Below are 23,953 nucleotides of genomic sequence, written 5' to 3' on the forward strand. Positions count from 1 at the left end.
CCTATTACCCAAGGTTGCCTACTTGAGCTATCTGCTTCACAACAGATAGGATTTCAGCTTAGATTTGCAGAGACAAAATCATCGATTAGTATATGGCTTTAATCCTACGAGTCCAGAATTTTAATTACTACCCCTTAACCATGTTAAAGTGCCCATTTTCAAGGCTATCTCGGCACATGGGCTACAAATAAAAATTCTGGACTCGTAGATCGATTTTAATTTAAAGTCTAAGTAAAATCCTCCTACAAATCATGTTCATATGTGCAGTGGTTGAAAAGTTATTAACCAATCTCTCCAGAGTGCCAAATTTGGCAGGGAAAACAGGCTGATTGCGCATTTTTGGAGCAATAACTACAATTCTTACATGGAAAACTCTCTCGGTGGATTCATTCACTTAATTCCATCAAACCCATTGTAAAAAATATATTGAATTGGTGTTGTGGAAAGTACAAACTCAATGTCTCAAGAAATTGGCTGTGTGACACTGTCACATGGCATGTCACTGGTCATCACACTTAGCAGGGATTGTGCACCACCACACCTAGATGGTAGGGTAGTAGGATTCTACTGGTGATCACTGATGATAAGTAACCAATAAGTAACTTGCAAGTATGGTAGGATACGAAGTACCCCCAAACAATTCTTTGAACAAGGGCGGATTAATCCTAGTATAGCCTTCGAGAAGGAAATTTACCCCGCGCTTCCGTGTTTAAGAACAAAGTTTCAGAGGATGCTCATGTGCGATCAGTCGCCCTCTACGTCCCGAGCAATTCCGATTTATAGCAAGTCGCGGCGGTCAGCCGAAATCCGGAGAATGCCCTTCCACTCCGTCACTCCGAATGCCTTTCTAATCTCGGACTTCTCCCACTCAACGTTCATTTTCCAATGACTGTCTCCAGATACGCTTGACTGCACAAAATCCCACCAGACGAGCCTCAGTTGAGCAAACCGCGGCCAGACCAAAGCGTTGGCAATAGCGGTAATGTCCTCGCTCTTGACCCTCTTTGAATGTTTTTCTATCACCACTGTCAACCGGAGCTCTTCCAATGGCGACGAAACTTGGGAGAGCATAGCGACGACCCATTTTTCAGGGATAATTCGGAATTCTCTTCTATGGTAACCCGGAATTTCTCCTAATAATAGGTTACTGAGGTGAAGATGTCGCAGGTTTGAGTTGTGAGCAAGGTTGGTCGATGTAACGGAAGCCGCTGCCAAAAAAAGAATTATTGAGAATAAAACGTTGACAATACAGACGAAGCTTACGGTGTGGAACCTTCAATTTCGGGTTATTTGCTTCCACTGTATAAAATGCCTCTCGGCCAGAGAATTCTAGTTCGAGACTCTCCAAGGAGGGGCCGATGGCATGTAGGTATGTTGCAACCGCAGGAGCCTCGGTCTCTCGAATGGATGTGAATCGAGTACTCCGAGTACATAGCAACGCCTCCTTAGCACTCCCTGTCAAAATCCAGGTTATTAGCACCTGCTTCGATGTAATCCTCCCAAGGGATAGATCCCGCAGAGCTGGGATAGTCAAAATCGAGTCAGAAGCCGAGTAAGTTTGCCAGTTTGCACCATTCAAAACTAGAGACCGCAATTGAGGAAATGAGCAGATAAGTTCACAAAGTTCGTAAAACGACGAGAACATGGCGCTCAGCTCAAGCTTCGTGATGCCAACGAACAAGTTGGTGAAAGCTATGCGAATATCTTTAGACAAATGAGATCCCCATTTGAAATGGTACGAGTTCGGAACCATCTGCATTGAAACGCATTCTAGATGTGGGAAAGAAGGGAGTCGATGGAAGAGACTACGCATCCATGCTTTCGAGTCGAGTTCCATGATGTCCAGTTTTCGAACGAAAGGTATGATGTTATGAGGGGATGATACTATGAGGCGCAAAAACGCAGCCACGGAAGTATGTGTGTGGAGGCATATAATGCGAAAGAGATATCGGCGGCTAGCCGTAACCCAGCTTCGGCTCACTAAGCTACAAGCGAGCAAGGTGCGTTCATTCCAGGCGCAGTATTCAATCACCCTGTCGACGAGCTCTTGAGGAAGGTATGGGCAGTACAACACATCCGGAGGGACTCGGAGTGGGGGGAGGGAATGATTCTTGTCTCGACGTAGGCCTTTGAGCATCGGATTACTATCTGAACTTCGTATCAGCCCAAGATTCAATTGAAACCTGCGTGAAGCGACCCACCATGAACGCCCTACTCTGCTTGAGGTTGGCGCAAGAATGCGAATGTGAGAGTCTTGGATAGATCCCTATACACAGCCTTGATATCGGACCCATCGAAGTTTGGTCCACGTTTGTTGTAGTTCCAAATACAGTAAGGACCAACCAAGGTCGGATAGGTCGTGGTATTTGACACAAAAACCTTACCAACTGGTGGATGAATGATCATGCATTGGAGAGATTATTTTCCGGCGTGAGGACTGGCAAAGGGATTGGGTGCCATCGATGGAAAAATAACTGAAATAAATTGCGTTCAAAGTGGGGATTACAGTGGCGCGCATTGTTCGGAGGATAGACAGCTTTCCCGATCTTGCCGAAGAAAATCCAAGATGTGGATTGGATCGCAGAGCCATTTCTTCGTCTGATGCCTAAAAATGCCTTGGACGGCGCGAAATTCAATTTGTGATTCACCAGAGTCACCGTCGACAGTGACTTGAAATCGACACTGTCAAGACTCCAGTCAATAGGGCTAAGGGGGGGCGTGTGTCAGAGTTTAATTGCGAAACTTAAAGACCTGGCAAAAACCTGAGTTCCACGTCCATGTCGGTATGCCTCCATGGGACTTGCAGACAAGGCTGTTGAGACTCGGAGGGCTGAGCAAAATTGACACGGCATACTTAGCATGGCATCAACAAACAACAGCAAATACTTCGCTACAAGATGTCTTTGTTTTGTTTCCAACTTGAATCTGGATTGGTTCCGAGCCTCCCATTTTCTTTCACTCAGCTGTCCTAGCGCAAACGCTGCCTGCCGTTTGCCTCCTGTAAGCTTTACAGTGTCTTGCATAATGCTTTGCAGCATGAATTTTTTCAAATCGTATTTGATTATATTTGTAGTGAACCTGATATGTCACAACTAAGGCCCAACGAAATGATCTATGTCCGGAATAAGCCTGAATGTGACATCTCAGGACCAGTTTAAACACAGCCAAATACAATTTCAAAAAATTCACGCTGCAAAGCATTATGCAAGGCACTGTAATTGACAGCACGGCACCTGGTGACGACGGAGTTTGTAAAAGTCTGGGTGCGTCCGAGTTTGGTCCGAGTCTTGATGCTTGGCCTCAACACCTAAGGGTTTGAAGGGGTTACGAGTCAATTTTACAGGATAAACTCTCCGTTCCATATCGTCAAGTCGGGTGATGATGGAGATTGATACCAAGGTACGTTGTTCTCGGAGATCGTTATACCTAAGTCAGGAGGAATTCCTCGCGCCGCCTGAAGTTTGATTCAAACTTAACTCCCAACCTCACCGCACGCACAGTCATACGTGACTTCAAGTTACCCATAGGCTTCGAAAGCTGGACGCGGCCGACCATCATACGTATACTATCATGACTTCATCCACAGTGTTGGAAAAACCAAATTCAAAAAAGGTGGTAGTGGGCCTTATTTTCGTAACAGGAAGCATCCACTGTCCGAATGCTCACAATTTAAACTCGCAGATATCGTAGGCGCATGGAGTTGCATTCAGAATAATTCGTGAGCGTGGCGCTGCCGCCGGAATAGAGCATTCTCCGCAGGAGTGTAAGAACCCGACCAATTTTACTGAAAGAACCAGTCAAACAACTCAACCACCCACTGTCTGCAGATAAAAGTCCGTAGCTCATTCACCATGACATTCAAACTCATCACAGTTCTCGCCACACTCTCCTTTCTCCCTCTACCGACCCTGTCCTTGAGTTACAATGCCTACTCCTCTACGAATACCTGCAGCGGCTCCTCATTTGGGTGTATCGATAACGGTGGAGCATGCTGCGGTGGCATGCCCACTGGCTATGGGTATTCAACCCTTTTCAACAATCTCCCTGGGGGGTCCCAGGGACAAGGATACTCTAGCGGACCCCCGTGTACCAACTTTATATTTAACGTGTTTGCCAAATGTTGGAATAGTGGGGGAAGGAGCCGAGCCGCATACCTTAACTGGTTCCATTCTCCCGAAAGAAGGCGAGATGAAGTGGGGGCATCGGATCCTCCACTGGAGGAACAAACTGCACAGGATCGTTTGCGTACTTTGAGTACACTGACGACAAGAGGTTAAATAAGTTAATCAATGCCATTCCGGCTGACAGCGAGTATGCTGCACAAAAGATCGCAGATTTATTTGAGAAACAAGACTTCTCAGCGCTTGCTCTCTACGAGAAATATATAGATTAAGTACTGATAGATTTTTAGTCTCCCCTTAGAAGTTAGAATGCGCCGTGGAGTACCAACCTTCCCAGCCTTGTATGTCCTTATAAAGAATTTCTTCACGTTTCCAACTCGACTTCTCGTCAAATAGGACATAGACAGGCCGTTTTCCTTCAAGTTGTTGTTGTTTTTGAGGTCTGCGGTGATTTGTTTAGGATACATATATATGACCAATTTACGACGTTCAATTTTGACTCGCTTAAGCTATTTCAACCTTCTAGAACCTAGAGGTGCACTATGTCCTATGACTCCAGATACTGGTCCATGCGACCACAACAACTTTGACGAAAGCTTGGTGGGTAAAAGAGTGATAACGTTTGTGATTATGGGCGCGAAAATCCCGAACCCCGCAAGCTGAACAAAATGCACCAATCATTTTCTACGCAACCAAACAAAGTTCTATATTTCAGCAGCAGCCGAAACATCAAGCAGACAATCCCCTCGCCTTTTACTAGGGGATTCCGTGATGCTTCGGCAACCAAATGCTGCCTTGAAATCTTTGGAATAATCAAGACTTTCGCAGTCATGAGCCGTAGTCTCTTTTTTCTGTGGAGCACAGCGGTATGCCAATTATTGGTAAAACATACATTCTCTAAATCGTCAGTGAATGCCATCCACCCTGTCTAAATTGATGCAGAGCTGTACTATGGACGTGAGCTTAGGACCTGGACCAAGAACTCCACCGAAGTACAGTCCAAGTACAGCAGCAAAGTGTTATTGACCTTACGCATCTTCGAGGAATCACACCGATGAAGGAGGGGACGGATCCGCAGGTCCAGAGGGGAACTACCCAACCAGTCAAGGGTTGCGGAAGGGAGGTCGGATCCGGAGCTGTACAATAGAACACAAAACGGCTGAACATGCATGTAACATGGCCATACCAATGAAGCCACCAACTCCAGTGTCCTGGGGTGGTCGCTCCCCATATATCCAGCAGCGTCATTCCTGGAAAATTTTGCCCTGCTTTGTGATCCACTTTTTTGTCGATGGTATTAAGGGGGTCATGTAGCCAAACCACGCCAACTACTAAATGGTTCTGCGACCCTGTCTCTAGGCGAGTGATCTCTGGCCGCTTATTCTGTCGTTTAAACAACGTGGTGACGTCGGCCGCCGGTTCTCTGCGAGAGGCAACCGGACAAATCGTGCCGATTTGTAACATGCATGCCTTCCGCTGTTCGATTCAAGGGGAATCTCCCCCGCTGCCCATTGAAATTTCGAAGGAGGCACAGAGGAGACATAACAAGGCAATTGGTAAATTTCAGGAAGATGATTTAGAATGGAATGCAATCGTGACGTAAATATGGTCAGTGATGCCGGGAAGCGAATGAGAAAATGGGAGAGTAATGTTCGCCAAAAATACCACGGGGGATGAAGAACCGCGATCAGTGTGAAGATGTGATGGATGATAGATTAACTCGAGCGACGCAGGCCGCGGGAGGAACGGAGGAGGGTTCAGAGATAACAGAACTCCATGGCGGGTTAGACTTGCCAAAGGGGCGCCAATGCGGCCTTGATATAAGCTTGCGAACTTACAATGATCGACACAGTTGTGCCACGCCAATCAAAGGACGAGAGCACTGAACCATGCTAAAGGTAGAGAATGGCGGAGCCTTATGGTGGACGTCCGGAACCGACGACCAAACTATCAGAAGCACTCTGTTACGATTCAAGTAAGTCGCAGCCAGTGCCCAAAATTTATGATCGAATGATGACAAGGCTGGAAGATAGACATCTGTATTGTCATCTTGATAATGCAATCGAAATCCTCGTGTGATCCCGCATGCCATTGGCATCATATCAATATGGAACGGCGATATCGATCGGGGGTTGTAAACGTGGACCTCACGATCAAGAGAAAATAGTCCAACAGCGGTGAAAAGAAGCCGTCATGGACCAAATGCGAACCACGCGAGAGTCGACGGGGGAGGGTAAAGTGCCATGGGAGCTGGAGAATCCAACCTTGCTGAAGAGGGACTGGAAATATCAAAGTGGAACTTGTCAAAGGCTCGTATGAAACTTCCAAGAACTTAAGCACAGGATGCGCTTCTACACGCAGTATTCTCGGGCAGAGACCAGTTCTACACGTAGCCGAAGGAGAACAGCCAAAGAACCAAAGTACGAGGTCGGCATTGTGTTGAAGTGTCATTCCGACAATCAAGTCCGGACGAGTCCTCAAGCCGAAACTAAGCCTCGCCTTCAACTCAACAAAAAGCCCCACATGCCCCGAGGCCAGGTAGAAAGCAAGGGAAAGATAACAATCCCAATGTCACAATTTGGAAGGGGACCATGGGATGGCATGCTTTTCCGGGAAACATTGCGGATTTCTGGCATAGACAGAACTGAACAGTTTTCGTTGGATGTTGGAATCAAGCTTCATAGCCTCGGACCTCTTGCCCAACATTCCCTGTATTCTGTCAAGTCAAAAAAATTGATTTGATTGGCGACAAGTGAGAATCTGGTGGATGGATATTTGACTTGCGTTCCCAGAACCACAACATACGTCTTGGTGAACGCATACGCAGTGGAAGGTGGAAGTTGATCCAAGTCCGTAGTAGCTCGGGTGGGAGGGCCTCTTAGATGAAAACCTAGCGCTTTCGTTTTGAATCCCTGGGGAGAAAGAAAGGTGCCGCAGAGACAGACGGTGGGTCAATGAATACGATCACGAGTGTGATCCTTCCATCGACTGAGAAAGACAACTCAAGTCCTTCTGAACCCACATGCGATGTTCATGCGCAGCCCCTATCAATCCCACTCTCAAAGCATACACCCTTAGAGGCTGGGCTAGGAATTTAAAGTCGTACGACCTTCGTCTTGATCTTCCAAACATTCAATCTCAGGCCTCTTCCATCCAGGATTTGACGAGCCCCCATCTCAAGACTCAAACCCCAGCCAAGACAAGAAAGGGATGGTCTCCTCAAGTGGCGTACCCTCGTGGTTAGATGCCTGATGTTTTTGAACCCGTGCACAAGGCAAAGTATTAGGCTTTTGCCGCGTCAATTGAGATAAAGGCGATGATTGGTTCAGGCATTTGCCGTGATGAGGAAGGAGATTGCGCAAGGATTCTGTGGTGAACAGGTGGTTGGGAGAGATGGCGTGATTTTGCTATGATGGGTTGATCTGCCGCAATGAAGAACAGGTGGACTTTTGCCTCGATGAGGGTATCGTAGTACTGTGGTCCACTTCGCCGCTATGAAAAGATGGTCCATGCAGTTTCGTCTCGATGAGTAGATTGATGTTAGACATCGTCTGACGAACGAGCCCGTGTGCACTTAGCACGGGCACCGACTGTCGTGATCGTGATGTGGGGTAACAGGCGATGAAGAGGGAGAAAGGAAGCCTGAAACAATTTTGAGTGGTGATGTCGAACTAACGCGAATGGGTAGTAGTCATTGATGTGCATTCCCAACCCAAAGAGACGCGGATATCCTGTGTGCCAGGCGATCGCCGTGACAGTGGCGCGAAGTTGACCATCGCGAGATACAGGTCCACGTTTAGCTGACTCCCGAGGTCGGTAAAGTGGTCGACAGCTACGACGGGCGTGATAACCCAAAAAGGACTTTCTCTTCAACATTCAAGTCTGATGACCAAGATCTGACTGCATGTTCGTCGTCAGAACGAAAGTAACAATGGACCTTGGCGGTACTCACACCATATAGTACATGTAGATCGCCAGACCCGAGTAAGTACGGGCTCCCACTTGCCCCAAAGAGTGCAGGCGCGCCCGACAGGATGGAGACGTGCCCAAAACATACACAGTCCATTAACTTCAGGTACAGATTCCTCCTTTGGAATTGGAGAACCGGATGTATGGGCGAAAGCGATCAAACCATCACAGCCAAGAACCACGCTTATCTCCACTCTATAGTAGGCGATGACTGTTGATGGGTGTATGAGGCTTATCCAGCGGTGCTTGTCGTGGCCTCACTAGGCATCCTATAGCTACGCGGAACTTGAAAGCGATCGTATCATGTTTTCTGTAGTCACCACAGCCAAGAAACATGCTTATCTCCACGCTCTAGGTGATGAACGTCGATCCCCGAATGACGCCTTTGCAGTACTTGCGAAGGCAAATTTGGGTACTTGTCCGGGCGACTGTGCGATACTCGTCCGGGCGATTGTGCAGCATTCGTCGTCCGGGTTCCCTATGCTATGTCCTATGCTCAAGTCGTCCAGGCCTATGCAGTACCCTCGCAACCTTCTACACATACGGTGCTGTGCATGCGAGCACTGGCGCTCGTATAGACCCCTATGTTGTTTGAGTGATTCCAGTGGTTCTATGTAGACCATAAAGTAGGAATTGCAAAACCATGGAGCCAAAAGTCGCGCTCCCTGGGATACAGTGGAGTACACGAGGCACCTTCACCTTCTATGCATTCGTGTACTCGTCCATTCCTGGAAAGTTAAAAGTGATCACGGAGGTACCACTTATCTAGATCCCTACTCACGTACCGTCAAAGTAAATGAAGCCGAGATCCAGCCGTCAAGATCCAGAAGTGGACACAGGTCATGGGACCACAGTCTGAAGAAGTCATGAGAATAGAAAGAAGGAACAGAAGGGTCAATCGAACCTAGGTACCTTGTTGGGTAGCCTTCACCATGGAGTTTTCACAAGCTCGTCTAGTCTATGAGAATAGAAATGAGAATGGAGAGAAGGAACAGAAAGGGTCAATCGAACGTACGCACCTTGTTAGGTCGTACATCTTTAAATTCACAACAAGAGGGGTTTGTACCAGCCTCGGTGATAATAAATAAGAATGGAAGAGAAGGAGTGAAAGGATCAATAGCTACCTTGTTCATTGGACGGGGCCTGGGGTTCATACGTATCTAACCACCAAGTCTAAGTATAAGCACCAATGGGGTCAACTTTATCCTTGCAATGAGTCCAAAGTCAAAGTTGGAGCGGCAAGTGGATTCTTCCTTCGCGCGATTGGGTGGCTGAAGATAGAAGTCGTTAAGGGTGACGCACATTATACACAAGTCGACGAGCATACTTTTCCGACAAGACATCTTCCCTGAAATGTCACTTCTGGCCGGCTCCGTACTTTATTCTTCTAGGTCCTATGAGCTCCAATCTTCACGTTATCCAAGAGAGTTCTAATGGGCGTTTAGGGACTAGACAATGGCATGACATCATTCCGACGGATTGAAAGTGAAGATCCGTAGTCACGTTGAAAAGCATATGAGCGATTGATATTGAACCTGACATTGATTAAGTAGCCTGATGAGCGGTCAGGACATCGACAAAATGAAAATGTACTCATACCAAGACCAAAACTTCGAAACAAGTCACGTAGAGCGTCAAGGAGCGCCTACAGTCGCCACCCTTCAGACCTCCACGGCGAGCAAGACGACGAATAACGACATGGCTGAAGATAGAAGTCTTTACAGGTGACCACACATTATACACAACTCGAATACTATACCTTTCTGACAAGACATCTTCCCTAAAATATCATTTTTTGCCGGCTCCGTTACTTTATTCTTCTAGGTCCTGTGAGCCCAATATTCGCGTTATCCAGGGGGTTAGAGTATAATGGACGTTTAGAGACTAGACAATGGCATGACATCATTCCAACGGGTGAAAGCGAAGATCCGTACATAGTCACGTTGAAGTTGCATATGAGCGAGCCTGACATTGATTGAGTAGAATGATGAGCGGTCAGGACATTGACAAGATAAAAATGATACTCATACCAAGACCAAAACTTCGAGGTGCGCATACAGTCGCCGACCATCCTTCAAAGTCAAAGGGCTCGATCAGCTCCAGCCACACATCAAGTTCTTCGACCACTCCATCCAGCCCTTATTCTTTAGATGGAGCGAACAACGGGAATCTTCCCTCAGGGCGATATCACGCCGAAGCTTCGATACAACGTGTCATGCTGAGTCTGAGGCGCATAAAGATAACCAATTTTACTTACCTTCTTGAGAAAAAAAAAGAAAGGCGCCGGAGCTCGGGAATTGACGGTGAAGGCCTTAGATGTCCGTGAGCAGCCACCGCCACCAACTTGAACGGACTTGAACGGCTGCAGCCATCAGTCATGCCTATACGAGGGACCTGCGACGCCCACGCCATTCCGTGGGTATGTATCTATATGGAGTGAACGACTGGAGTCACCACTATGGCGCATATAGCCAGGTGTACAAAGGTGTACATGCTTCCTCGAGATGGCCCTTGAATTCGAAGGCCTTCCAGCGCCACCGAGGCACAACCTAGGTCCTAATAGCGATAGCGAGTTCTCGGACGACTCCTGAGCGTAAAATGCCAATGTGGTGCACCTAACGGACGGGAGCGCTCTTGAAAGGCGATGCCAACAACGTCAGCAACGCTTATGGCAACAGAGTGACGGGCCGTACTCAGTCTAGCACCACGACTGAGACACACTCAATCGCCTCAAGTCACGTTGAGTTGCTCGAAAAGGATGATCCACAAATGATACGCGCACCTATGTATAAAATTTATCCCGATCACGCATACATCTGCCGAAGCATTTACGGGAGTTGAACTGAAAAGAGATAGATAGCGCTTACATACGATCGAGAACAAGACAGGTGAAACAGGGATGTTGTGATGGGTCCTTAAGCTTGGCGAGACAGGCTAATAGGCCGAAGTTCGAGCCCGCTGTCAGCGTCAGGATTCGGAGCTTCATGACTGATCAGTGAGCGAGTGCGTCGGGTACGGTGACGATTCTAGGCACTCACCTCTCAGAGCCATGTATCATCGAGCCCAAACCCAGTGCAAACCTAGATTCGGCGGTCGGGATCGGAGAAGAGCATGTCATGGGACTAAGCGTTGATACCCCCGAAGGCGCATAGACAATAGCGGCGGTGCAGGGGTGTTTGGTCGGGGGAGTGGGTAACATTGGGAGTTGAAGGTTACCTCAGGGATGGGTGACAGCCGTGAAGAAGAAGAACGCTGTATCATTGTATGTAGGTTTGTTGTTGCGGTAGGAAATGGAAGGGGTTCTTCTGTTACAACTTGAGTGTATGTAAGTCAAATTCTAAGTAAAGAAAAGGTGGGGTTTTACTGACCTTGTGACCGTCATTGATAGGGTGTAGTTAAGTCTGCTGTTTAGGCTATCTATCGTCCACACACAGCCTGAGACTCTGGCAACGTACGGCGGCTCTTCGGGGGAAAAAGTCAAGACCTTGTCGTGGATTGAGGGAATCTAATCACTATAACGCCGATGACACGCCTAGGCGCACAAGGACAATGTACTTTGTACTTTGACTGGTATTGTTGAGTACAACGATATGCGCGGGGAGGGGGGCTAGATTGGGGCTAGGACAAAAACAATAATGTCGTAACCGAATCGGAATCCGTCAGATTGGACACGTGACACACATCGCCTCATGCCCTGATCGGCATACAAAATCTAGGTCATCACTCCGTCCCCTCAGACGATATAAGCCCACGGTTTTCAGCCAGTCTTCCTCACCACGCACACTTTTCTTGCCCTCTGTAATCATTATCACGCTAACTAATGTCTTCCTCTCCCGTACACTACATTCGAACCATCCAAACCTCCTTCACGTCCGCCCACCCTCACTCCTCTCACTCGAAATGGGCCGCAGCTCGTTCTGCTCATCACCCACATGCGAACCTCCTGCTCAATAGCCAATACCACCACCAACAGCAACAACAACAACAACAACAGTTGCCCCCGCCCTCAACACAAAAGTACCCTCCTGGCCTAATCACCACGCCAGTCGTAGGAAGACGCCGCTCGTCATCCATCCGCAGACCAGCCTCATCACAACTCTCCGCCACTCCTTCCTCCTCTCTCACTTCTCCTAAATCATCTCCATTCAAATTCGACCCCTTCGCTGACGACCCCACTCCATCCCCCGCCCCCCAACTATCAACCACCCGCTCAGGGGCCTCATACAAAACCTCACCTACGCCTAATAATTCACGCCCACTCACACCTCCTCCTGCCCCGCAGCACTACACCATCCAAATACCCGCTGCTCCCACCCAGCGCCGTAGCTCCCCTCCAGTTACAGACAGAGATGCAAAAGCGAAACTGGTAGCTGGCATCCTGCTTAACCGCATCCACGCAGTGGGCCGCCCACGTAGGCAGTTCTCCTATGCGAGCGAACAGCCAAAGGTGTACGTTAAGAGCGGGCTTTCGAGCGTCGTCAGCGTCGAGGCGTAGGCTAAGGATGGACGGACGATCGAATACCCGGCGGTCACGTGCATGTATATCGCTCCCTCCTCCTTCGAGTTCCACTTCTCTCGTTTCCGTTTCTATTGCGTTTTTCTATTGATTCTTGGTATCACTATCGACCTCATAGCATATTAAAACGACCCACCACGACGACAAGCATTTACTCATCATACTCATCACTCATCCCATCACTGTTGTACTTGTAACATTACCATAGACTCCCACTTCAATTGCGCATAACCTATCCATATAGTACTGCAATATACTAGCCATTGTTATGTGTTCCACTCAACGCACTGCAGACCAACTGCAGACTTCTCGATGTTATGCTTCCGTGTGGATATTGGCAACGGGGCGCGCCTCGAGCTCCAGTGCAGGGTCCACCCAAGAAACGTATCTAGGAAGGGTATCAAATGAAGCCTATTCCGACATTCAATTCTGCCTGATACCACGCGTTCAGGAACTCGGAGCGATTGGAAATGTGTATTTTTTTCTGTAGGGTGTGTGCGCGTGCATTCATGTCAAGTACGATCCTTAAATTCAATAGAAATAAATTGTTGAGAGACCGTAAGTAAATGTTTGCGTGCACGTACATACACACAACATACGAACGTGCATTCCCTAAATTTTCAAGAGGTCCTCATGTTTTAAATCCGAACTTTACGTTCTGATCAGGAAGGAAGGAGCCTACGGAACCCTTGATACTGATAGGCTGAAAAAGACCTGAAAACCTGAAAAAGGGCTGCTGTGGCCTCGTTGCGTGTACGTTAACGTTACGCCTCTTTCAATCACAAGTTCTTCCAGAGTAAGCCCGCGAGATCTCCCCATCCAATCAAATCGATACCTTCCTAGCCGCAGGTCCCCTCCTTCCAAATGTCATAGATCAACAGACGGACATCAACATCTCGCCATGTGGACGTAGCGCGAAGACAAAGCAAAAGAAACAGAAGGACAAAGCAAATCGCCAACGCGTCAACTCCCAAAATGGAAGGTACTTGTTGGGAACGTGGGAAGGAAGTGATGATGGTAATCAGTCCCATGACTCGGCTGCTATCAAACTTCCGTATTCTGATTCTGAGTCACTTTCCGTTAGTATTTCGAGGTCATGTCTATGCTACCAGCTGTAGATGATCGTCGAACATCCGACACGCACGCGATCCACGTATGTGCATAACTGTCAGTTATGACTGTATTCTGGATCGAAAAGGGAACGTGTTGCAGAACCTTCATTGTAGGGTCTCGATCATGCATATGATCGGAATCGTTACTTGGGTGACGTCATGCCCAGTTAGGCCGCGGGTCGGGCCGAGGTGAGGTTTCGTAGAAAAACAAACGATACCAGTTTTGCGGAATATTCTAAAGGTGAACAGAAATTATGAGGGCTTGGATAGTCAGGAAATAGATGGTGCTACATACAGTGGTGGTTTAAAACATCGCACGGACACCTATAAACATTGATTGAGCGGTTCCCTGCCAGTGCATAATGTGCATGCAAGATGAATTTCAGGGATATATTAGGGATATATGAAGTTCAAATATTTAGAAGTACTGTGCAAACGGGAGAGTAGGGGCCTGTTCTGCTGCAACAAACAAAATTCACGCGATTGAGTCTATATAAATTATATGGTACCCTGGGCATGAAAAAGGGGTTTGAATGTTCTATGGCTTGTTTCATAGCGGGCTTTTAAGAAATTGATGGCGCGCCATTCCTACAAATCTGATTCGGATTGCGAGTCCGCGTTGCTCATCTTGTCAAACATCTGTGCTTACGATGGGAGACGGAACTAGCTTCTCAAATATTCATCATCCAGATTTATACTTTCCCGACGGAAACTTTGTCATCATCGCTCAGGATGGAGCCAAAAAGACAAACCGAGTACATTTTCGGGTTCATCAGTCCATCCTTGGCAAACACTCTCAGGTGTTCAAGGATATGTTCGCTCTTCCTGGGTCACCGGAGGATGCTCAGGAGTTGTACGACGGAGTCCCTTTTGTGGAGGTGAATGATGACCCTGGGGACATGGCCAAGTTTTTGACGATCTTGTATGAACCTTTGTACGTCGACTCATTCAGTGTGGTTTTCAAACCGAGTATTTGAGGGTTCTCATTCTTGGGTAACTTAGTATACCCCCCATAGCGAAGGATGAACCCGACGCCGCATTTACCATGTTCAGCATGTTGAAATTTGCGGACAAATATATGGTCGAACCTTTGAAGGAATTAATCATGTCTCACATTCGTTTCGACTGGCCAAAATCTCTTCCGGAATGGGATAAAAGGCAAGAGGAATACAGTGCTCGCTTCAAACGTCAGAATGAAAGCGAGCCGCGTCGTTGGGCTCCAGACCCTGCATCTGTTATACAGGTCGTGCGTTCCTATGATCCCACACTTCTACCGCTGGTGTTCTACCAGTTGTCTACTTTGCGCCGTGAAAACGTAGGAGATGCCAGAGAGGTTTTCCGCGATCCGCCCAGCACTACTGCGAGATGGACTTTGCTATCTCAACAGGATGAACTTTGCATCGAACGAGGCCGCCTTGCCATGATGATATGGATCGTGAACAAATTTGACAACAAGAATCGAATTTGCAACATGGGAATTCGCGATTGCCCCCTTCCTGCAAAAACCAGGTTGGTAAGAGTACACCGCAGGATCATGAAAAATGCCGACCCGCTCGAGATGCTAGAAATGTTGACAAAGATGGATGCAGATGGTGTATGCAAATATTGTGACAAGACATGGAAATCATCTATTCCGCCGATACGCGCTGCTTTATTTGATTCCCTCAGTTCTTTTTTCCCCACAGAATGACATTTTCATAGCTGGTCAATGTCAATTTTTTGCTTCGGTTGTTACATAAGATTTCATAATAGCGCAAGCATTCATAGTACATAGACGATTGGGCCGCGATTAATGAAATGGTTGGTCGGAAGCACCTAAAAAGAATGACAGGGCTTCGAGATTGACCCAGTCAAAATACCAGGACACCCGGAAGTCATGATAATTCCGAACACGTCACCGCAATTTCCCTTCCCAAAGCATGAAATCCCCCCCGGAACGAAGAGAGTGCGCGTGAGGGTTTTTGTGGTCGTACAAAAAAAAGCTGGAAACGATACCAGTTTTTCGAAATATATCAAAGGTGAAGAATGATGAGGATGAGAGCCTGAATATGCAGGAAACTAATGGTGCTTCATACAGCTGTTGTGACGGGGGCTCGAATTCCTAGTTTTCGAATGAGATCGAAGCTGAAGAGTGATATTCATAGGAGCACAGATTTTATCCCATTTTCATTTCATTTCTCGTTAATACTACACGAAAGACTCCTGAAAATTCATTTTGTACTGAAATATGACAGACAAGATGCTTGCTGTTTGAGAGTGCGTTGATTGTGGTGGGAAAGTATCTCACTGTGATTGATCACGTGGGTGCGTTGAATATCTGTTCTTCGCCGTGGTTCTTCGCTCTAATAGAAAAGACCTGCACTCATGATAGACGAGAGAACCAGCTCCTCCAATCTTCATCATCCAGAGCTATACTTCCACGACGGAAATTTTGTTATCGTCGCTCAGGATGCAGCCAACAAGACAGACCGAATATATTTTCGGGTTCATCAAACCATCCTCAGTAAACACTCTCAGGTGTTCAAGGACATGTTCACTCTTCCTGGGCCCCCGGCGGATGCTCAGGAGTTCTACGACGGAGTCCCTTTTGTGGAGGTGAATGATAATCCCGAGGACATGGCCAAGTTTTTGACAATATTGTATGAACCTTTGTACGTCGATTTACTGTGGATTTTAAACCGAGTAATTCATTCTTGGGTAACTTAGTACACCACCCATAGCGAAGGATGAACCCGACGCCGCGTTTACCATGTTCGGCGTCTTGAAACTTGCGGACAAATTTATGGTCGAGCCCTTGAAGGAAATAATCCTGTCCCACATTCGTCTCGACTGGCCAAAATCTCTCAAAAAATGGGATCAAAAGCAAGAGGAATACCGTGCTCGCTTCAAACTTCAGGAGAAAAGTCAGCCGCGTCGTTGGGCTCCAGACCCTGCATCTGTTATCCAGGTCGCGCGTTTATTTGACCCCACACTTCTACCTCTTGTGTTCTACCAGTTGTCCACTTTGCGCCGTGAAGACGTAGGAGATGCCAGAGAGGTTTTCCGCGATCCGCCCAGCACCACTGCCAGATGGTCGTTGCTATCTCAACAGGATGAACTTTGCATCGAACGAGGCCGCCTTGACATGATGATATCGATCATGGAGGAATTTGACAATCGCGAATTCGAGGATTGGCCCTGTCCAGGAAATCACGATTGCCACCTTCGCATAACAGCCAGATTGGTAGAGTCACACCGCAGAATGATGAGAAATGCCGACCTGCTCGAGATGCTAAAAATGTTGACGAAGATAGAGGAAGAGGAAGAAAACGAGGACTACTGGACCGGACCAGTGCCGGATGGTATATGCGAAGATTGCGACAAGAGGTGGAAAACAGAAATTCCACCGATACGTTCTCGTTTATTTTATTCCCTCAGTCAGTTTTTCCCAGAAGGGTGACATTTGCATATGTAATGGGTCGACGTCGATAGATTTGCCTTTTTTGCCTCGGTTGTTTCATATTCCGCAAAAAAGGACAATCAGGCAAGGTTCGTCTGATCGTATGTAGAGAACTGTAGAGAACCTTTCCAACAGCGCCTGGAAAGAGTAAAAACACTCAAAGAAACAATATTGATCCCCGACTCCCGAAAGTCACGACAATTTTAACACTTCCCCGCAATTTTTCTTTCCAAATCAGCATGAAATTCCCCCGATGGAAGCAAGTGGATCATATATAAGTAGGTGTATATTATCTTGAACCCTACGAAATGTTGTCTGCGAGATGCCATGCGTAACTTCAATGTTTTGGGGAGCCCCTTCATCCTGCCTGGCAGGAAAGGTCGTAGGGTGGAAAATCTTGCCGAGGCCACTCGCCCTTCTGGTCTGCCAGTCACTGCCAGATCATCCAAAATGTACTCTGCCTACCTCAACTATTTTCAATAGATGACAAAATTTTGAAAACCGTGACCTGTGCTAATTGGCTTCTGTAGATACAACTCTAGTCCCTCGTCAGATCGAGTTTCATATCAACAAGAGCAAGCTCAAACGTCGGAAGCAGTCTACAAACAGCAGCTCTTCGCTGGACGACCCAACCAATCCTCTCATACAGTCGAATAGCAGGAGCCTGATGATTAGTCGTCGTGAGAAATACCGAAGACAGCCCCCGTTCCCGCGCGTGAGCGATGAGGGTGATCAATAGCAATTGCCCGATGCCTAGCCTTCGGTGGTGAGGCGAGACGGTCATCCTCCGGAGTTCTGCGGTAGTCTGGTCGTCATTCGTGCTCGAGTCTAAGGTAAATTGATGATGAGAAGTGAGCCAAAGAACAGCTGATTTGACGTACCCAATCCCACCGTCCCAACTATCTCACAATATTCCGTTACATCAGAATACGCCTCAACGACCCAGAAAGAGCTGGCACTACTCGGCGCGTTCCTTGTCCCCTCTGACTCCGGGACACAGTAGTGTTTCCCGATGTCGACCAAGTCGGCTCTCAGGCTATTCTCGCAGTACGAGACGAAGAATCTGGACAATAACCATCGTAGCCCCGCAAACGTTCCGAAGAGGGACAAACACAGGACAGAGCCGATGACCCGAGTGCTTGAGCTCAGCGACAAAGCAAGGCCCCCCATGAATAGAGCGTACATGACAATGGACGAGGGGTGTGTGAGCTGAGCACGAAGGGCCGTATGTCTTGGAGACCCGGCTGGGAAAGGTCCCAAGGAACTCGCATCAGAGTCGAATCTTTACTAGGAACCCAAATGAACGACTCACGAGCGTATGCCATGGCGAGCATGAAAAGATCGCGTACTTCTTGCGCGTCACCATCCCGAAATGGCCTGACGCGAATGTTGTGAGCGCCGTTAGCCTCTTGCGCCTTCCGATCTATGGGTCTGACCATCGAGTCAATGGGCTTATGGAAGTTTTTTACCAATCCACATGGTCGACGACTCGAGGGAGAACCCGCGGCCGGTCGATGTTTTCCGGGAAATTTTTGCGCATCAGATGACAGACGTAAGCAAGCTTAGTGAGCTTTGTCAGAACCAATTCGCGGTTGTTTTTGAAGTAATCGTGATGTTATGTATCTCGCAAGGTACTCAATCGTGACATCAACCGACTTTAATAATTGATTGATACTTGAGGATCCTGAGAAACCCTACGCGTTGGTCAGAAGAGGAAACGATCAAGGCAAAGCAAATGCGATTAACAAGGGGGTATCAACATTGGCCACCGCGACATCCAGCCTACACCTTCGTCAGGTCCAACTTCATCTCCACGACCCAGAAACTAAACGTCGGGATGAACCACATGGGGAACTTCTTCCACTGTACCACGAATCCCAGCTTCTCATACATCCGCATCGCAGGGATCTGGAAACACGTCGTGGTAAGGAACACGGACGACAGTCCCTGCTCCTTCGCATGAGCGATGACGGTATGCAGAAGGGCAGCTCCGATGCCCAGTCTTCGATGAGTGTCCGAGACGACCATTCGACGGACTTCAGATGTGGTGTGATCTTTCCCAGACCCTGGTCCTTTATTCGTATTGAAGTCTGTCAGACAAACAGATGGTCAACCAATGAAAGAGAAAATTCTGATTCAAAATCGAAAGACTCACTTAATCCGACGTACCCAACGATCTCACAATAATCACTTTCCTCCGAAAACGCCTCAGCAACCCAAAATCCATAAGGACCCGTAGACACAAGGTCTTCCTCATCCTCCGCGGCCGGCTTCATCCCATAAACGTCACTAATATTCGCCAGATCGCCACCATAGATCTTGCGGACGTAGTGCGAGAACATGTAGTGCATGAACAGCCGGGAACCCACAAACACCATCACGAGCAACAAGCAAAGTATCGCACCGAGCTTTTGAGTCGCTGGGTCCAAGGAAAGAACAAGCCCCGCTACGAATAGCGCGTACATGACGAAGGCGGACGTTGTGGTGAACTGCGAACGGAGAATAACTTTGTGCGGTGAGCCACCTAGAACGGGAGGGAGGTGTCAGCGGAGGTGCCCTTAAATACCAACTTGAAGTTAAAGAGTATACTTACGCGCCTCAGTCATAGTAAACTTGTAGAGGCTGCGAATCCTATCGGTGTCTTTCTTCCTATAGGGCCGTACGCGAATTTTCGTCCCGTTCTGCAGAACCTTGCAAGCGTCTGAACGCGTTTTCTCGTGGCCGTTCATCATAAGCAAGAAAAGATACAACTTGAAGTTGGAAGGAGTGATTGGATGACAAGCATATCCGCCTTGACGGTTTTATACGAGGAACGCCTGAAGGTACGCGTTCAGTTGCAAGGACATACGTGTCAGCCATTGCCTGCCACTGCGCGTTCGGCCGGAGGGATGCGTAAGCTCCCATGCCAACCTCAAAATATGACAAACGTTCACCTATGCCGCTGATGTTTATCGCTGAAACTTGATCCAACCTTGATCCCTTTGCAACGGAAGTGCCTTGTAAGCAATAATGTAAGTATTCGATTGAATTGTCACCAAATTAAACCAAGTCCCAGCTCTCAAGTTATCATTGAGCACCTTTGTCGTTCGAGGTTCGAGGACATAAGAGCGCAGAGAAACATTGGAGAAACACCTTCAAAGAATCGCGCACCATCATCGTCCTCTAAATCGTGTTTACGTAATATATCGATCCAACGACCTACAACTACAACCCAGCGGAACGAGAACATAAAAGCCCAAACAAAACTAAATGATGATATGCGGCGTATAGAAGTCCTGAGAGGAAGGAAGATTCAGAAGAGAACTAAGGGAACGATCCCCCCAAATTCTCAAGCTCTTTCCGAATATCAGCCTCGCCCTCAATCTTCTTGAGCTGCGTAGCTTCGAGCCTCTCCCCTCTCTTCGCTTTCTCCTTCAACTCATCAATAGCCTTGAGCTGAATATCAATCATCAGAAGGGCATGATGACACAGAAAAGAAAGCGAACAACATACCTTCTTATTCAAGTTCCTAATCTTCTTCGCAACGGGGTCAAGCGCGCTATCCAGACCTACACCCGGCGTCGTCGGCGTCTCCGCCTCAACGACAGGGGGAGCAGCAGGTACAGGCGGACCAGCACCAGCCCCGTTCGTTTTCTTTCCACCACCCCTCCCCTGGCCATGGGACTGGTTGGGTCCACCGCGCCCCTGCCCCTGCCCATTCTCGAGCCCATTCACCTGGATCTCCAACGACCCTCTCCCATTCTCACCCTCCTCCCTCTTCCCACCCTTCTTCTTCTTGTTACCCTTCCCCTCAGGCCCAGGGCTCCCAGCGTGCGGCGAAGCTGCACCAGGCACATTCCTCCTCCCGCCCTGCTGGTGTTGTTGATAGTGGGGCGCTCCATTCCCATTGGTTGCCTGCCCGTACCCAGGAGCACCAGGGATCGATCCTGGGCTACGGTTATACGCCCTCGGCGGAGTAGCAGCGCCATGTGTCGGCATACGAGGTGCACCACCCTCGTCTTCCCGTTTGAAGATCGATGGCGTCGCTAGGCCCCTGGCACCGGGAGGTCGGTACGCACCAGCGGGCTTCGAGGGAGTCGGTTTCTGCACAGCAGCAAACGACTTTACACTCTCGCTCGGAGCAGGCGCAGGGGGGACGTTCTGCCCAAACTGGGGTACCGCTTCCACAGCGGTTGGGCGCCACGATACTTGGTACAGCTCCTCCGTCGACTGGATGTGCATGAGAGGGCCGGAGCAGTGCCAGATCTTGATACCGTTATCGACGCGCAGGCGAGGAGACAAGGTCGCAGTGAGGAGGGAACGGCCGTCCGGCGACCATTCGCAGAAGGAGGTGTTGGGCGCATCGATCGTGCACACCTTACTAAAGTTGCGCCTGTCGAAAATGTCTATTTTTCCAGCAAGGTTGCCAAAGCCTGCGAGCGCGAGGAGCCGGCCTTGCGGATTGAAAGAGATGAAGTTGTGCGGGGAGGCGCCAAAGTCGTACAGTGTTCGCACACGCTGGTCGAATAGCATAGTTTTGGCGGGCATGTCTGTTCGTTTAAAAAGTGCTCAGTGTCCTGTAGGCAGTGTTCATAAAACTGAAAACCCACATCCATACACAACTCCAAACTCTTTCGAATTTGGGCTCCAAGCAAAGTCGTGAATAGGACCCTCCTTGTCCAAAGTGACTCTGCAGTCAAAGTTACCGGCGGCACTGAGTAGATACATGCCGGTCTCGCCGTAGTAACTTTTGTTCGAGTTGTCGACTTCGGTCTGCGTGAGGAGGAGGACTTGTGTTCCCAGAGTGTTCCATTTGATCTGTCCCCGATCAGCTTTAAAGAACGTCTTTTGGCAGGTAGGATTGCTGTTGAGGGAGAGAAGACCGTAAATCTTGATGCTTGCAGGCGCGCCCTATGAGACGACATGAGAAAAAACTTTTAAAAAGTGAGGGAATCGTGACGCACCTTCTTCTCCGCAACGAAAACAGCCACCGAAGGATTGAGCCCCGGGCTCAAGGAGACACTCGATGCACCCTCTACCTTCAGCTTGTCTATAATTCCCTTGGACCACTCAGCAGGACGATACACCTGTATTTCGCCCGAGACGAGACGAATGGCATGTGACTCGGATATGGTGTATTGAAGATCCCACCCTTCTTGTGACTTTTGAGTAAAAGAGATGAGTTCCTCTCCAGTTGACACAGAGAAGACCCGTAGATTTTTGTGTTGTGATCCGTCCTCGAGTTTAACTGTTGCTCGCATAAGCCAGGTTGTAAAGGGTTGTAAGACTAATCAACGTACCGGGTCGTTCCCAGGTGGAGATGTATGTGCCGCGCGGAGAAAAGTTGACCTCTACGATGTTGGGCAGCTGGAGCTCTTGAAGAAGCTGCGCACCTTCCGCCTGGAAAATCTTCACCCTATAAAAATCGGGGTTAGTAAGAACGATCCGATAAGTGGGATACAATCGTGCCATCTGTCACAGGGACGGACACGAGGAGGTGGGGCGGACAACTTACGAGGTAGGCAAAGCGTACGCGTACAGCCGTCCATCCGCGCTGTAGTTGTATGTCCGTGCTGGAACCTCTGGCGATTCAAATCCAGCGACCGGGATGTAATCTGGTGTCCCGCTGACGAGGCCTAGGGACTTTTGTGCACGGACTGCGAGAAAAAGACAGGTCAGATCACTGCGGTTGACGACGGCAGTTCAAGAAAGCCTCTGGGAACAAAAACACATTGCTTCTGACTGCCTTCAGCCAGCGCTACAGCGCCAAACGCTGAGCAGACGAAGTGTTTTCTCGGCGGGCACGTGCGGCAAAAAAATTCGAGTACTAACATGCGTACTGCTGAGTGATTTGGGATGCCATCTTGAAAAGCGAGTAGGCTCAAAATGCAAGGCTCGGGGAGGGCTGAATGGCTGAAGCAAGTTAATGCTTCGAAGGGGAACGGAAAGGCGAGAGGAACGGTCAAGTCGAAAGAAAAGTGAAATCAGGCAGATGCAGCTTGCCAAATCAAGCATACAACAATGTTTAGGGCAAGCTTTACACAGCCACAAACGGCTCTCAACCTCCGAGCTGCCTCCGAGACATGTGATCCCGACAAGCTATTTCTTCAATGTGCATCGAATTGAGAGGATCGTAAAAATTTACCTTGAGAACTTCGATTGTGAAAAATTCACAATTTTTCCTGGGCTTCCTGACTGCCCATTGTCAAAATGTCGCGCATGCGATGCTCTTCAAACATGCCAACAGACCAGCAAGCTATATGAAAAGTCCTAACAAATTGGTGAGATGGATGGGAGCTATACTTTCAGACGGATATTAGACTGCGAAATTTACGTTGCGCGAAAGAATGGGTGTCAGTATCTACTGAATTTCGGTAGCAATAAACGCTAACGCACGGTGAGTGTGTACGGAGGGATCTGAGAGTCAGTCTCGACGCAGGGTGGAGGTCAAAGAGAGCCGAGATCTCGCGCATATATGCGCGTTCTGGAAATGCCCAGCGTAGTATTGAATTGCAGTTGATTCACCTAATCGATGATAAAGCGTTGAAGAAGAATAGAATGCTAGGACGACGACAAGTTAGTGGACAAACCTTGTATATACGCACACTCCTACTCCGATAATATTCTCTCATTGTCCGTAGCGACCGTCTGTCTTAGCCCTCACATTCACTCTAATGGGATTTCACCGGCAAGCGATCTCAGGTGTCACAAAGTTTCTCCTCGACGTGTAGTCCGGCGGAAATTGTTGTAGGAGACACATGTGGCACAAAACGGAGAAGTGGTGGCTCGAAGAAGATAAGGAAACGATGATCATGGT

General features: G+C 48.4%; 10 protein-coding genes across 10 annotated transcripts; 3 read left to right on the forward strand and 7 right to left on the reverse strand.

Annotated features, from left to right (window-relative positions):
- Window positions 1–777: 777 nt before the first annotated feature.
- LACBIDRAFT_324552 (uncharacterized protein) lies at window positions 778–2,779 on the reverse strand (the record flags this gene model as incomplete). Its single annotated transcript, XM_001878331.1, has 5 exons — window positions 778–1,208; window positions 1,264–2,144; window positions 2,216–2,387; window positions 2,507–2,706; window positions 2,763–2,779. The coding sequence occupies 5 exons, from the start codon at window positions 2,777–2,779 to the stop codon at window positions 778–780; spliced, it is 1,701 nt and encodes a 566-aa protein (XP_001878366.1).
- A 1,072-nt stretch (window positions 2,780–3,851) lies between these two features.
- MISSP24.2 (ectomycorrhiza-regulated small secreted protein) lies at window positions 3,852–5,567 on the forward strand (the record flags this gene model as incomplete). The annotated part of the gene is made up of 3 exons (XM_001877972.1): window positions 3,852–4,272; window positions 4,648–4,721; window positions 5,089–5,567. 3 exons carry the CDS (start codon window positions 3,852–3,854, stop codon window positions 5,266–5,268), a joined length of 675 nt encoding a protein of 224 aa, XP_001878007.1. The 3' UTR covers window positions 5,269–5,567.
- A 1,836-nt stretch (window positions 5,568–7,403) lies between these two features.
- LACBIDRAFT_324554 (uncharacterized protein) lies at window positions 7,404–9,126 on the reverse strand (the record flags this gene model as incomplete). The annotated part of the gene is made up of 8 exons (XM_001878332.1): window positions 7,404–7,613; window positions 7,682–7,763; window positions 7,798–7,953; window positions 8,074–8,122; window positions 8,179–8,301; window positions 8,635–8,700; window positions 8,872–8,945; window positions 9,110–9,126. 8 exons carry the CDS (start codon window positions 9,124–9,126, stop codon window positions 7,404–7,406), a joined length of 777 nt encoding a protein of 258 aa, XP_001878367.1.
- Window positions 9,127–11,057: 1,931 nt separating this feature from the next.
- Window positions 11,058–11,289, reverse strand: LACBIDRAFT_315388 (uncharacterized protein; the record flags this gene model as incomplete). The annotated part of the gene is made up of 2 exons (XM_001878333.1): window positions 11,058–11,070; window positions 11,129–11,289. The coding sequence occupies 2 exons, from the start codon at window positions 11,287–11,289 to the stop codon at window positions 11,058–11,060; spliced, it is 174 nt and encodes a 57-aa protein (XP_001878368.1).
- Window positions 11,290–11,891: 602 nt separating this feature from the next.
- Window positions 11,892–12,887, forward strand: LACBIDRAFT_293251 (uncharacterized protein). The gene has a single exon (XM_001877973.1). The coding sequence runs from the start codon at window positions 11,911–11,913 to the stop codon at window positions 12,583–12,585; it is 675 nt and encodes a 224-aa protein (XP_001878008.1). The 5' UTR covers window positions 11,892–11,910; the 3' UTR covers window positions 12,586–12,887.
- A 1,481-nt stretch (window positions 12,888–14,368) lies between these two features.
- On the forward strand, window positions 14,369–17,189 carry LACBIDRAFT_324556 (uncharacterized protein; the record flags this gene model as incomplete). The annotated part of the gene is made up of 8 exons (XM_001877974.1): window positions 14,369–14,652; window positions 14,721–15,227; window positions 15,249–15,310; window positions 15,493–15,518; window positions 15,953–16,022; window positions 16,126–16,369; window positions 16,425–17,059; window positions 17,140–17,189. 8 exons carry the CDS (start codon window positions 14,369–14,371, stop codon window positions 17,187–17,189), a joined length of 1,878 nt encoding a protein of 625 aa, XP_001878009.1.
- A 506-nt stretch (window positions 17,190–17,695) lies between these two features.
- Window positions 17,696–18,342, reverse strand: LACBIDRAFT_315392 (uncharacterized protein; the record flags this gene model as incomplete). Its single annotated transcript, XM_001878334.1, has 2 exons — window positions 17,696–17,985; window positions 18,039–18,342. The coding sequence occupies 2 exons, from the start codon at window positions 18,340–18,342 to the stop codon at window positions 17,696–17,698; spliced, it is 594 nt and encodes a 197-aa protein (XP_001878369.1).
- Window positions 18,343–18,877: 535 nt separating this feature from the next.
- On the reverse strand, window positions 18,878–19,886 carry LACBIDRAFT_293252 (uncharacterized protein; the record flags this gene model as incomplete). The annotated part of the gene is made up of 3 exons (XM_001878335.1): window positions 18,878–19,247; window positions 19,313–19,681; window positions 19,751–19,886. The coding sequence occupies 3 exons, from the start codon at window positions 19,884–19,886 to the stop codon at window positions 18,940–18,942; spliced, it is 813 nt and encodes a 270-aa protein (XP_001878370.1). The 3' UTR covers window positions 18,878–18,939.
- A 315-nt stretch (window positions 19,887–20,201) lies between these two features.
- On the reverse strand, window positions 20,202–20,386 carry LACBIDRAFT_315394 (uncharacterized protein; the record flags this gene model as incomplete). Its single annotated transcript, XM_001878336.1, has 1 exon — window positions 20,202–20,386. The coding sequence occupies one exon, from the start codon at window positions 20,384–20,386 to the stop codon at window positions 20,216–20,218; it is 171 nt and encodes a 56-aa protein (XP_001878371.1). The 3' UTR covers window positions 20,202–20,215.
- Window positions 20,387–20,460: 74 nt separating this feature from the next.
- On the reverse strand, window positions 20,461–22,797 carry LACBIDRAFT_233034 (uncharacterized protein; the record flags this gene model as incomplete). Its single annotated transcript, XM_001878337.1, has 7 exons — window positions 20,461–20,592; window positions 20,650–20,790; window positions 20,992–21,686; window positions 21,747–22,047; window positions 22,101–22,384; window positions 22,437–22,552; window positions 22,652–22,797. Coding segments are annotated over 7 exons (1,815 nt in total), but the record flags the coding sequence as incomplete, so codon positions are not given.
- Window positions 22,798–23,953: the final 1,156 nt, after the last annotated feature.

Source organism: Laccaria bicolor, genomic scaffold (assembly GCF_000143565.1).
Source record: "Laccaria bicolor S238N-H82 LACBIscaffold_6 genomic scaffold, whole genome shotgun sequence".
Lineage (NCBI taxonomy): Eukaryota > Fungi > Basidiomycota > Agaricomycetes > Agaricales > Hydnangiaceae > Laccaria > Laccaria bicolor.